The following is a 14,393-nucleotide window of genomic DNA, read 5'->3' as shown; positions in this document are numbered from 1 at the left end:
ACACCAGTGGTTTTATGACGGTCCTATAAACAGTGTATCAACATAGCTGAGATGATGAATCGGGATGGAAGTCAGGGAAAACCTGTGAAGGTGGCTTTCCTGAAGAGAGCATTTCATACCACAATACCTCAAGTGAATGCAGTTTACAACCACCTTTGTCAGTTTTGGATGAACAGAAATATGCAGTTTCATACCACAAAACTTATTTTATGGAAGACTCAGTGATCAGCTTCAGAAAGACAGAATGGTAATAACCCAACACATAACGTCTTAGTTCTCCTAAAAAAGTATGAAATCTTACAGAGACTTCATTCAGCTGGGAACTTCAGAGGAAAAAATACCAAACAAACTACCTATAGGCTTTTTAATTACTCAGATTTTGGTAAATTCCCTCTCAAGAAGATTTCATTTTGAAATGCCCCAGTTGGAATAAAGATGCTTATTCTCTCTTTCACAAGCAGTCTGCATCAGGAATTTTTTGTTATTAGTGTATTATCCTGGCTTTGATTTAAAATAAGGAAGTGAACATTATTTTTCAGAAGAAGTATTACCTCAGTTTTTCCACACAATGCAGTCATTACAAAATTGTTCTCTGGATAACGAAGCTGCAAAGCTTTGTTATGAGAGTTACAAAGCTACAAGAAGTATGAGGACATTTTTATTCCTCATCTGCAAATGCCTTTTGCATATCAGTCAGGTAACAATGTGGACTGCATGTGTTATGAAATAAAAGATACTATAATGCTTTGCTTTATGCAGAGACGTGAAAAAACATCTGGCCAATGTACCTTTGCAGTGAAGTCCCTGCACAATTTTATGGTAAGTCACTTCAGCCTACATTTCCAGAAACATCTGCTAAATTTTGTCCATTTTTGAAAAAATAGGGCCTCATTTTCCAAATTTCAGATTACTGTTTCATGCCAAGTAGAGTGGTGTGCAGCAAGGGTATCTGAATTAGGCCGTAAACTTCCCAAAAAATGGAGATCTCAAATATGGCAGCTATGACTGACAACATGTGCTTAAGTTACACACTTGAGTTCTCCGTGGGCGTGTTCTCAAGAGTGCTTTCATTTTAAATGTTTTGTTCAAAACATGACTGTGCTCCTTGAAAGTGTCTCTCAACAGTCTCCCCTTAGGATTTACATTGATCAGATGTCTTGGATGCAAACTGAATTCCTTTCAAATGAAACTAAAGCAGGTGATATTCTCCAGAAGAGCTTTTGAAGACACCCAGCTACTAATGGACGTTCATTCTACAGGATCAGTCCAAAGTAAGCCCCAAGACACATACAACACAGATACCAAGTCCTCTGCACCAACTGTTTTGTCCTACCAATGTTCTCCTTTTGGATTTTAGAGTACTTACTACTGTAGAAACATGCAGCAGAAACCATGTCTGAAATAATACTTTCAATCTTTGATCCCAGAGTTAGAATTTGTGTCATACTAGCATTTCAAGATCGCATACTAAAAACTTGTTCATGGTGGTTTGCAGTCACTAAGCAACCTTATGCTTCTGACACCATACTTACACTAATTTCTGCATACATATACAGGGGAAAAAAGCCCATTTAGGAGTTTTCACAGACCTGTCCATGTTTAAGTTGGTCTTTAGGAGAAAATTCTAACAGATCATCTGATGACAGGATTGTCTTCATTTCTGCAACATCCTTCTCAAACACTTTCACGTGAGATTCAATGGCATCCAATTCCTAGATTTTGGGAACAGAGAGAGTATTTGTAGACTGTACAAATACCACAGCCAGCTTGCATTTCTGCCTTTAACTTACATTTAGAAATAAACACTGAAAAACAAGTTTAGCATATGCAGGATATGTTAATGGATGCTCGCAATCAAAAGGTTAGTTACTATAAATTACTCATCATCATAACTTCTGAAGGAATTAAGTATTCAAGATCACCTGGTCTGTTTTAAATCCTGGATACAGAACAGATAGATCCTGGAAAAGTCACATTATAAATTACCCGTAGTCAGAAGACAGTTTTCCAGTGGTGACAGATAGCAGCATAGGAAACTATTCTAATTACACTATTGCAGTTTCCTGTGCAGAGTCTTACAGCAAATGAATCACATACAGTAGAGCTGCTTGTGAATTCTCACAGAGTCACAGAATAGACTAGGCTGGAAGGGACCTCAGGAGGTCTCTGGTGCCTGTCAAAGCAGGTCACTTGGGGCCTGATCCTGTTGAGATTTGAGTATCTCTTGGGATGTACATGTTACCCCACCTATAGGCCCCGATTAAATGTCTGACCAATCTCACTGCAGAAAAAAATCCTTCCTAGATGTAATTTCCTTTGTTATACTTTAGGTCTGATCATCTTTTCTCTGCACATCCCAAGAAGAGTCTGGTGCTGTCCTGTCTATAGTCTTCCATTACATAGCAGCAGACACCAGTAATATCCACACCATCACCCCCAAGCTGCCTCTTCTCTGGGCTGAACCAACCCAGGTTCCCAGCATTTCCTCCTACACCTTGTGCTAATCCTGAACTTTACAGCTTAATTAGTTACCAAACACCTTCCGATGGTTTGTTTCCAGACAATTCATTTCCTTGTTTGGCACAACTACTAAAACCAGCACCTCTTTTCCCTATGTAGATAATATAATTCGTATTTCAAAACATATGATGAAGCTCTGATAAAAGGCACTGATGGGTCACCCAGACTTACATCAGCCACATGCAGGATCTGTGGAAGAATCTCTGCTATCTCATGCTGTAAAGTTGCTACTTGGTCATCTATTTCATGCAGCTGTTGCATTACACTGCTGGTTTCAAAGACTGGTGTCAGCTCCTCCAGCTCCACGTAAACACCATGCAGAACATTTTGCTTTTGCTCTGAGTCTTCCAAAGCCATCTGGGGACAAAATAAGAGCTTAGTTTAATCCATCAGTGGTGAACATTAGCACTTTGACAATATAGATATGTTCAACATCTGAAAGTATTCATATTTCATGAGTGTCAACTGTAACTATTTTTCACTCAAAGGATTTACTGGAAGTGGTAAATTATTTATGTCAGCAAGACTTAAGAATGGAAAATTGCATCTCTACAGAGCAACCAGTTCTGACAGGGCCACATATCTGCATCAAGACTTACCTGCAGGTCATCAGTATGCTTGCGTAAGCTTTTCGCAGAGTCACTTTGAACATCTGTTCTTAGCAAACAGTTGGTGCTCTCTATCCAATCTTTCACATTCTTCAAGAGTTCATCATATTCTTCCATCTTGTTGGCAGCCTAGGAAATGACAGGATTTAACAGAAAGGCACAAATGAATTGCTGTTCACTGTGTAGGATAAATGCATCTGTGGACAAGATTAAAAGAAAACAGGATGTGTTTTCATTGTGGCCGATTAAATTAGTACGGTGAAATAAAAATCACTATTTTTCTAAAACAGTTTCGTGATTTCAGGCTATCTCCTCTAATCAAAGGTAATTTTGGTGCTTACATGCTTACATTTCATGGAGGCATTGCTGCAATTTATATGGCAACGTTGCTTTAATAGACAGCCCACAGGCAGGGTAACAGAGAACCATCTTTGCACCCACCGAGGAGTGTGAATTCCCCACACTAACCCCCACCAACCACGGTGCAGACCCACCAGAACTTTGGGGTAGCAGCTGGAGGCAAGTTTGCCACTCCAAAAACTCCAGCTATAATATGCCAATGTACTTACAGCAGGCTTGTGACTCTTTACTCATTTGTCAGCCTCTGATGATGTTTTATGCAAAGCCTTCACTCTCTTTTTTTTTTATGAGATCTGATTTTTAAAGAACTTTTACACTTGCATCTACCTTGTTTAAAATTGCAGTTCTGCGCTCTGCAAGCTGTGAGACCTGCTGGTAATGCTGAAGGGGGGTCACCAAGATATCCATCAACTCCTGTGCATGGCAGGAATTCTGCTCCACTATATCTTGCACTTCTGCATCCAGTTCATTGAGTTTGTAATGCCAAAGGTCCAGCATATCCCAGATTTGCTGCACGTGGAGAAAAAGGAAGTGAAATATAAGGTCAGACTCAAAGATAACAGCAGTGTTATTTATTCTTCACGTGGGGCATGTGGAATTGCAAAGATTTCAGAACTGATATGCTGAGAACAGAACACTCTGCATCTACTGGACTGATTCACAGTTGAAAAAACGATGTCTTTTCCTGTGAGAAAGAATTGGTAAATATTCACCAGCTAAATGTTTGTTTGTACTTCTCTTTCTACAGACATAAAATGAATGGAAGACCACTTTTTGCTAAACCAGGCTCTGTAGAAACAACCAATAATCTTTTAACACAGATTTTTTTCTTCTCACAAGATTACCTTCTGAATTTCTTTGGCTTTGGCAATGTTTTCACTCTTCTGTTGCAACATCTTTTCAATAGCTTGCAGGCCATTGTTAATAGTTTCTGCTTTGCTTTTCAGCACATACTGAGGAGAGTTCTGCAAGATTTCAGAGCTAACCTGTCAGAGCAAAGAGAAAACGATAGGGGAGATCACAAAGATCTGCTTGTTTCTGTGCACCACCTCACCAAAAATATTCAAATTCTTTTTATGTTTCTCTTGACAAGTCACTTAAAAACACAGGAGTGGAATTACATTTGCAGGGAGAAGCATCGACATGAGCAGGTTCAATGTCTACACGGTGTTCAATAATTCCTTCTCATTAAAAAATGACTGCCTCAGAAAGGCAATCCCTGAGGAAACAAGCAATGAGACACTGCAGCTCCCTGGGTGCTTTGCTTCAGCTGCCCCTGTTCTCATCCCTAACAGAGGCTGATGATGCTGCATTGTGGAAGGGGTCACATCTAGATTTATGCTGTAAGAAACCCAGAATGACGCCTCCATGTCTCAGCCAACTGCTATGACTTCCATGTAACGAGTAAGGGAATATGAAAGTGCATCAATGTACAGAGAATTTCTAAATATAAACTTAGAGATTTATCACTAAAATAAAAAGCTCTGAGCACCATCAAGTATATGGAACAAAAATTCACTTCGCAGAACTCCACAGAAATGAAAAATTGGTACACTGGAGGGCCTGATTTTCTGTGTAAAAAGAAAAACTCTCTTCAGTAAGATATCAGGCTATTATGGACTAGATGAGGTGCAGGAGTGAGAAAGTCCTTGCTTTTAGCCCAGAGTGACATTTTTCCTTACTAAACCCTGCTAGCTGCTAGCTGCTAGCACCAGGAAACTGTTAAATTGTGGTAAATTGTTTGTGTGCTGCAGCCCTAGGATTTAGGGGGCATATGCACACCGAACAGTTTAATGCTGCCTTGATGCAAAAGATTTTTAGTTTAGCAGTTATTCTGGTTTAAAGCTCCTAATACTGAAATACTTTATCCATGTTGTGGGAAGAGGACTTGATATAAGTTTTAGTTAATAAATTTATTATCCATTTTTATTTATCAATTTTATTAACATTATTTATAGATGCCAACATAAGACCACTATACAAGTAGCCACAGTAAGATGCTGTATTGATAAAACTGCATTAATCAAAATAAATATATAGCCAAAAGAACTACAGTGCTCCTCTCAAATGCTCATGCTTATACAAAAGGAGCTATGAAGTCCAGTCTGTATTTAGTGCCTAAGATTCCTTGGAAAAAGGAATTCAGATTGTAATCACAAAACACTTGACCATTATCCTGACCAAACATGAAAAATTATCAATGGTTGTAGTGGCAGTTTCCAAAACAGAAGAGAATCATGTATGAGTGATGTGACACAGCTGGAAATGAGAAAGCAGATCAAGCACTGACTTATATATTTCCTCAGGAAAAAATGCTGCATCTGTCAGTGCTCTGGTCATCAGCAGGGTAGGATTTTAATTTCAAAACTTCTTACTGGGATAAATTAATTATTTATGGCATCAAAAGTACAATTTATTTACACTGTTTGGTTAGAAGAGTTAGAAGAAAGCAGAATGCCATTAAAATATGACAAGTTAACTCAATTTAACACATGATGGTATCTTCTAATACATAACTAAACTGATCTCCAGTTCCACTAGGATTTCTTTTGTTTCCTAAATGCATTTTGAAAAATTCCAAGATAGTTTATATTGTTTTTCAATACCTAACTGTGAAAAGCAAATGTTACCTAGCTTCCAGGACCAGTTCTTTCACTCCAACATGTAATGTGTGTATACTGGGATAATCTTTTAGCTCAGTAAATGAAATGGTAAACAACAAAACCATCCCCCCAAAACATAAATACTGTTTTACTTCTCTCTCCTATCCAATTGTTACTTCTGAAAAGACGGTTCCATTTTGAAACAGAAACTATAAAGTTAACCAAATTAAAACTAATAAGCTGTAGTTAATATGCTGCTAATATAATGCCACATAAAATGAATGAATAATCTGATAGACACTAACAAGTAACTGGATTTCAAAACTGTTTTATTAAACCTTCAATTTTTATCAAATTAACTGAAATTTAGCCTTTAAGATTAGCATTAAACATAATTATTTCTGAAATATAAGAACTGAAATATTTTATTTTCATTTAAAAGGTAATACAAATGAATCTTTAAAAATGGTAATAATAATACCAGTTTAAAATTTGACCCTGAACTTAGAGTATTACTCCATTTTTCCTTAATTTGCTCACATTTAACTGTTTATATCCTCTACAGATAGAAAAAACTTCAAAAAAACCCCCAAAAAACACCAGTGCAATGTTATTTAGTTATTTAAATTCCCTGCCTGTTTTTAAAGGAAGGCAACCACATCCCAAGGGATGGTAACAAGAACTGTGCCTCAATACCCTACTGTGTGTGCAAATTACATTAAAAAATCCTGCTTCAAAGTCCTTTTTTAACCCAGTTTTGAAAATACATTCTCAGTTAAGCTATGCAAACTTCCCAATCAACTTTAACTACTAGTTCACAGTTGAAGAATCAGACTGGATAGAAGACAGAATCCATATCGTATTAAAACTTCATTGCTAGAGGTTCTGCCATGTCCAATTTTAATAGAGAAGAAAAATATTATATTCAGACAGCCTACTGCAAGGATATTCTAAAAGGAGACAGTTAGCATGAGGAATCTTTCCTCATGCATAAATTTTCACTGAGGGGAAAATGCAAATAAAACCAATCAATGTTTCAAGTTGAAATTTATAGTTACAACATTCATCAAATACTGCTGTACTTATTTATACATTGCTAAAAGGTAAGTCTGAAAATTACATCAACAGTTACCTTCTCTTCTAGGTCGTGCAGTACTTTCTTGCAGTCCTCCAGCTGTGTTTCGATCTCTGCAGGAACTATTGTATACATCTCAGAATACTTGATCCGGAGTTTCTCCATGATATCCTGTAGAGCTTGACTTTCTTTACTGATCACACTCTGAAGCTCCTAGAAAATTAAGAATAAATAACTTCAGCAGTTTTACCCAGTTTTTACTCAGGTAATCACATACACATGGTGCGTTTTATAATTCCTACAATGACTACGGTTTGGAAAAGTTGTTTTTGGGATAGCAAACCTAATTTGACTACCTCTGCAAGCAGATGAACTTTAAGAAATACTCACTCATTTGATCAAATGATGCTTTTCAAACTGTAAGAATTAAATAAACTTGATACTACTCCACATTGGGCAACTGACGCACTGATGCTCATTGACAGGTACAGCAAAGGAACCATTTGAAATGCCCCTATGATTAAATGTTAACCTTTGTGCTCCCCCTTTTGCCAAAAGTGCATTTTCCCTTTGAAAGACGTTTAATAGCCAACGTCCACTCCTTCATTATTATAAACAACACAAAGGCCACAAAAAGCAACAGGTTTCAGGCTGAAGTGTCTGCTTTCAGGCAATTACGCAGAGCAGCACAGTGGGCTCCTTTCAAAACAGCAGTTTCCAGTTCTGCATGAAGAATGTAGGTTTTATGAGATAAAAGAAACCTGAACAACTGTCTACAGCCTGTGGCCTAGAAAGAAAATCCGATCTAAGTCCTCTTGCAGAAAGAATGAAGAAACTCATTTGTTTTGGAGGTTTTCTAGAATTTCAAGTTGGAAGGTTCTGTTTGCTTGCTTTATGGTTCCTGTCCCCCAATGCTCACCTGTTTGAGAAACTCAAATGTTAATCCAAGTTATTGGGAAAAATTATCTAAAGCTCCTACCAGGCAATGAAAGACATTAAAATTAACTGCCTTTTCTTCTTCAATCAGGAGTAATGGTAATCCATTAGCTCCCAATCTTCACTTGGGAATCTTTTCCCTCACATGAATACAACGCACAGAAGAAACATGTAAGAGACTGAGATTGATTTATTTCCTGTCATCCCACAACAACTGGGTGTGATATTAAAAAACCCCTCAAACCCATGAAACAGCTGTGTGTCTCATTTTCTCATGGAGAAGGCTGCTGTTGTCAAATGGCCCAAGTATGACTGTGCCAACATTTACAGGAGCTTATAGATTCCCTGACCTGAATTTGAAAGAATCAGTTACAACACTGGTCTCCAAAACAAAGCATGTCTCTGCAAACTGGTTTCTGTACATTAATGCATGTTCACATTTCACAGATTATTCAGCTGGAAAGCAGATGCTATAGATTTTAGAGAAACGAGGTTTTCTTTGGAAGTAAGGGATGAAATTGCTCTGCAGATTTTTGCTTAATGGTATTTGCATTATGTAAAACTAATGAATTTTTCAACCCTTTCATCTGAATCTTCTCAAAAGGAACAGGCCTGCTGTGACACACTGTTGCAAAGAAATCATGCGATGGGATTGCTGCTAACATTTCCTTCTGCCATTGCTGTCAGGAACAAGGACAAGGCCTAGACTCACTTTCGAATGAGTTTTAGGTGCTCGGAGTGTCACAGGTTGAATGTGAGGGACAAGAGCAGGCAAACACCTGCAGTAGTAACATTTACTCTGGGTAGAAAGAACTCAGTGAAAAAGCAGACACAACTCTATATTCTAATTCTAAATCATTTTAAATAGAAACCCAGCCCTTTCAGACAAGTCCACAGTTTTCACCACAGTAATGCTGTCTCATGGGTTTTCTGAACTTTCTCTTAAAGATGTAGCTAACATCTCTCTCTTATGCTAACTCTTAGGAAAATATTCCCATCTGTCACCATAGTCTTTGGCTTCAGCACTTTTCCTAGCCCTTTGTCAGCTTAAAGTATCCACCTTCTAAAGAGAAGAAACTGTGGGGCACCTCATTAGTTTTTGCATAAGACTCAGCAAAGATAGCCCAAATTTGTAATAGACCTTGTTGGCTAGAATAAATAAATGATAAGGTTCTGAAGTTAAAAGATAACTCGATTAAATACAATTAAAAATAAATTTTTGACCAAGATTAAAAAAATTATGATAGCAATATAAACACTGAAACCAATATAATTAAAATAACAAATAAACACACATTCAGGGTGTGTTAGGAATAATAGCATTTCATGAAGTCAAGAAATGACAGAAATGCATAGACTGTCACAGAGTGCTGGTGGCAGCTGAAGGGCATGGTCCTTGATCACATTTTGATTTCTAAAAATTATTTACCAGGTTAACCTCCAATAGGGGACATCAAAGCCAGAGCACCTGAAGCTGCCCTGGCTAGATATGGAGAGGGGGAAAGGGTGAAGGATGTATCCTAAATAATCCTTCCAAAAAGAATTGCAACTGGCTTGAATTTCGTGTAATTCGGAAATACTTCTGTGCCTGCTTACTGACCTACATAGAGGGAAAGGAACACCAACCAAGGACATGGTAGGGCCAGTCATGTTCTGCCAGGTTCATTCTCTTTAACTCAATGTGCATACACCTTGCCACTAATTTTATCTGGAGCAAGTTCAAGCACCAGCACAAGCCAGAAGATATTCCAAATGTCCCCACACAGTAAGAGAGCCAATACCAACCTCCAGTTGTTCTGCCTTTCCATCAGCATCTTGCAATAACACAGATGCAGCATTCTGTAATGCATTTGTCACAGCACTTATTTCTTCAGTGACCTTGTTCCTCTCTTGAATCTCAGCTTTCACAGAATCCTTATGGTCTTGAGCCTTTTCATACAACCTATGAGAGATTGCCAGAAAGAACACAGTAAGTTTTAGATTCTACACTAAGTAGGAGCAAAGAGCATGCTTAATATAGATATTTTATAGATTTATATCCAGAACCACATTCATCTGTACTTTAGTAATATTTTCTGTAAAATCTTTGAGTTTATGTCATTTGTTGTCTCAGTTTCTTCAAACTGAGTCTTCAGATACTGGTAAACAAAGTATTTTTGGTAGACCAAATCGGATAAGAGGCATATTTAAACAGCAAACAGAGGTCAGCTTCTCACAGTCTGAAGATGCTGGTAGAGCAGATGTTGTTCACAAAGATTCCCATGTCCAAAAGCAGGCACAGAGAAGGGTGAGTACAATCACAAATTTGCAAAAAACACTTAGGGTGAATTTTAGACAGTGGCACTCAGTAAGACAAAAGTTGCATTGCTGCAAAAAGCCCAAGGTTTGATTTTCCTAGGAGTGGCAGACCCACATGACTCATTCAAGTTCACAAGAGCTTGGAACCTCCAAAACTGACTATCATTCCTTCTGGTTCCTATTGCACTTGAACACAAATTGCAGCCCACAAGTGATATGGTCAGGCTCAGGTCTTCTCCCTAAATAATATCCCCCAACGCTCATGCTGCAGACAGCAGATGTGTTCGATGGAGCATTGGTCTGACCCTGTAAAGCACTCATTGTCTTTTTAACTGCATTACAGCTTTTATATATTCTTTAATATCCAATAAAATGCTATGCTTATAAATAGTCCTATGTCATATCTTCAACGGAAATTTCACACCACTTACTTTTTGCAGCGATCCTGCATTGCCTTTATCTCACATAAGGCAGGAAGGGCAGCTTCTGCCTCGGTGTTTTCAGATGTATTCAGGATGTTTCTTATTCGGTGAAGAAGCAAGAGCAAGAGGAGCTGTTGCTGGTTGATGTTTTCTTCAAAGGAGTTCACAAAATCTAGTAACTCTACCAGTTCCTCTCTGGTGGCCTTTTCTTTCTCTTTAAGGCTTTCTGGCTGTTCTTCCTGGAGCTTATCGAGAATTATTGTTTCTCGTTCCAGCTAAGTAAACAACCATGTCAAAGCATTAGATAAAGTGTTTTTCTTTTCCATCATCTTAAGTTACATTATTCATTTATTCATACGGGTGACTAAGTAGTGGGAATTACATAGCCAGAGCTTGAACCTCTGAAGGGTGCCAAAACATTTGGGTTTGCTTTAACAAAGCAAATAACCCCATGCAGAGTTGTTCTGGGTTCAGGGAATATGCACTATAAATTTCCTCACCAATTTTGACTCTGGGTTCAAGAAAGGGTGGAGGTAACTGGCTGACCACTGGGTAGGCAAGTGATGTTCTGCACTTATCTCAGCCCTTTACAGGCCATTTTACTGATGGTCACATCTCTACCACATTTCCCCAAACTTTCAGATGTTGAGTAACTCACCTCTTCATTGATGAATTTCCATTCCTGCTTTAGTTCTTCACAGTTGATTTCCAGTCCTTTTGCTGCCTCAAGCAAACCCAGCCAGTTTTCCCACAGCACTGTTACAATCTTGCCCAGGGCCCTGTCACTTCCTCTGCATAATCTCATCAGCTCTCCAGAGATCTGCCTCAGCTTCACAAGATCCTCTTCAGCCGAGTCAATGTTGGAGACTAAAATCTTATAGGAGAAACAAACACGTAAATAAATAAAATGCTACAGTCAGAAGTATTAATGAAGTATTCAGTAACGTGATTAGGATCCTCTAATAAAAGGGCAATCACTCCACTAAGCTGGTTAAATAGTCATGATGAGAGAATTCTGTTAGCTAAGACTACAGAGAAAGATGGGGTAAATAAAACAAAACAAACAGAAGAATAGTGTGCTTGGGTAATTATGTTCTTGTTACTTCTTTCTGGTTACTTGGAAGGGAAGAGAAATGTGAAGGATTTAGAGACATAAAATTACAAGTATAAGTACTAAAGGAGAAGACAGCAAAGAAGTTGATTATAACACAGGTCTGGTGGGGAGGCAGCAAGACAGTTGTGGGGGAAACTGGAAATTCTGATTTTCAATTCTGAGGGAAACCACCAATGTTAGAAATGTGATCAGTCTTGGGCCTGCAAAGAAGCAGTAAGGGATCTGAACAGAAATGCAACATGAGCTTAAGCACAGAAAATGCTTGATTTCTACACCAGTAAGATGCACTCATTTCACATGGCCTATTATAATGCAGCCTTTTTACGGGTACATAAATATATTCTGTGGGTTTATATATATACATATATAAATACAGGATAAAGAATTTAACTTCTTTCAACTGTGGTATCATTTGGTGTGCATAGCTGCATTAGTTTTGCATGAACTTTTCAAGTTCTTCAGAGCCTCTCTTACCTTGCTTTCTTCTAAGTGCTCCAACGCTTCTTTATAAGACATTGGAATTTTAGACAAAGACTGTCTAAGCATCTTTTCCAGTTTCTTAAGATTATCACACACTTTATCTTTGGTTTTTGTGTAGCTTTTGTATTTTTCAAAATACCTGTAAGATACAATTAATCGACCAATTAAAATTTGTTGCTGTTGCTCCTCTCTACAAACATAACGCCCACTAGAATAAAAATTAACATAAAAATATCTTCTGAACTAGTAATCCTTACTGTTTTGCAAGTTACCATCAATTAGCATTTGTTACACCTAAGATATTTTAGAGGTGAAGGTACAAATGTCCCAGAGGCAAATATAGGTATGTATATCCATATATCAGCCATGGAGCTGCTCGAACGAATTGTATGTCTTGATCTAAGATTCCATCCTCCTCAAGGATACAAACTGGGAACTAGTTTTTGGGTAACACACATTCTATTGTTCCTACGACGTGTCGTCTGTACAATTCCAATTTTTTTTCTGTATCTTACAATCTCATTTCTATTACCAAAGCATTTATTCATTCATTCTTTGATTGTAAAAGTGGATCCAGAAGCACTGGATCACGAGCAAGCAGTTTAAAATTCCTTTATTTCCCAAACCTTTTCTGTACATGTATCTGAAGACCCTTCAGATTTCTTTTGTACCTCAAGGAAGGAAAATAAACCCTGTGTCTTGTTTGATCTTTACTTTCTCAAGCCATCCAAAGACATGAATTAGGACCCCACTGAAAACTATTCTAACCTCCACCAGTACTGAACTAGAGACTGTGGAAATGTGTTTTCTTCTGATTCTGGCACCCTCAGTGAAGGCCCCATATGTACTTTTTGGACTATGCAACAAATGACTGCATCGCAAATTCGTAGCAATATGCTGACTGTGTGGTAATTTTCCTTACATTACAATCACACCTGGGAGCACCAGGAATGCTTACACTTCTTTCTACTGTATTACCTGGTTCTATCAGAACAGAAACAACACCAGATTTATTTTCAGCCACGTTTCTCATAATAAGGTACATAATCTAGGAAGATCTCTTAAACTTACCTATGTTCATCAGCTTCCTTTCTCTGAGCCTTCTTCCTCAATGCCAAACTCTTACTGACCACTTCTGTTAAAGTATTTTCCAGACATACTTTATCTTCTGGTTTCACTAGGCTTTTCAGCTTGGAGTGAAGGTTTTCTACATCAGCCTTTGCAGAGTTGAACTCTTCCTGTTTCTGTTGTGGGGCCTGACAGATCTCCTCTGAGCTACAGAGCTCTGCTGCACCAGCCTGGATTTGAGCTTCATAGTCCTCCAGCAATCTGGCAGCCCTCTGAAGGGCCTTGGTATAAAGATCACCAACACTACATGCCTCCTCCAGAGCACTCTGAAAGAATTATAAAAATGAAGGAACAATCAAGAAAGGCTGCTGTTACTCCTCTGGATCACCAGTTGATCTTAGAATTTCACACCTGGCTGTCTTTGGGACCAATGCTCCCAGAATTGGCCTGAGGAAGTAAGGGAGGACACGTGGCAAGTGCACTCTGCTACCTGAGGTAGTCACAGAGCAGTGCCCTCAACCATAGGACAGGGGTTATGAGGGAACTGCTAATATTGGAAAAGTCCAGAAAGAAGGATGGCAGGGAAGAAGAAACCCAAGATTCCATCATGGACATGGCAGTATACATTCCTGTTCAGACAAGGAAAGTCCACATGTTGATGCTTTATTCTGCTTCAGGGGATATCTTCATTATGACTTGCCAAACTGCTTCTAGCTAAACCCTCTTCTCATATGTATTTCTACACCGAACGTGTGACTTTGTCAGCTCTTGGATTCCTGCAGGGCAGAGAAACTTTGGCACTGTGCTCCCCACACAATACCCAAGCTGTGAAGCACAGCAAACTGGGAAATCTGGCAGCAGGACCATAAATCCACCACGGGATGCTGAGTGCCTCTTCCTGTTATTAAC

At 38.5% G+C, this 14,393-nt stretch overlaps 1 protein-coding gene across 1 annotated transcript in view; it reads right to left on the bottom strand.

Moving 5' to 3' along the window:
* SYNE2 (spectrin repeat containing nuclear envelope protein 2) overlaps window positions 1–14,393 on the bottom strand; it is a 179,849-nt gene that overhangs the window by 84,853 nt on the left and 80,603 nt on the right. The window contains exons 51-61 of the mRNA XM_027637580.1: window positions 13,488–13,810; window positions 12,411–12,555; window positions 11,481–11,696; window positions 10,832–11,097; window positions 9,888–10,044; window positions 7,224–7,379; window positions 4,334–4,474; window positions 3,816–3,998; window positions 3,120–3,257; window positions 2,692–2,877; window positions 1,590–1,712 (exon numbers count right to left, since the gene is read on the bottom strand). Coding sequence (XP_027493381.1) covers window positions 1,590–1,712; window positions 2,692–2,877; window positions 3,120–3,257; window positions 3,816–3,998; window positions 4,334–4,474; window positions 7,224–7,379; window positions 9,888–10,044; window positions 10,832–11,097; window positions 11,481–11,696; window positions 12,411–12,555; window positions 13,488–13,810 — 2,034 coding nt within the window. The remainder of the gene's footprint in view (window positions 1–1,589; window positions 1,713–2,691; window positions 2,878–3,119; window positions 3,258–3,815; window positions 3,999–4,333; window positions 4,475–7,223; window positions 7,380–9,887; window positions 10,045–10,831; window positions 11,098–11,480; window positions 11,697–12,410; window positions 12,556–13,487; window positions 13,811–14,393) is intronic.

This window comes from Corapipo altera, unplaced genomic scaffold (assembly GCF_003945725.1).
Source record: "Corapipo altera isolate COAL_440 unplaced genomic scaffold, ASM394572v1 23, whole genome shotgun sequence".
Lineage (NCBI taxonomy): Eukaryota > Metazoa > Chordata > Aves > Passeriformes > Pipridae > Corapipo > Corapipo altera.
Note: the sequence above shows the minus strand (reverse complement) of the source record. Positions and strands in the feature narration are given on the sequence as shown.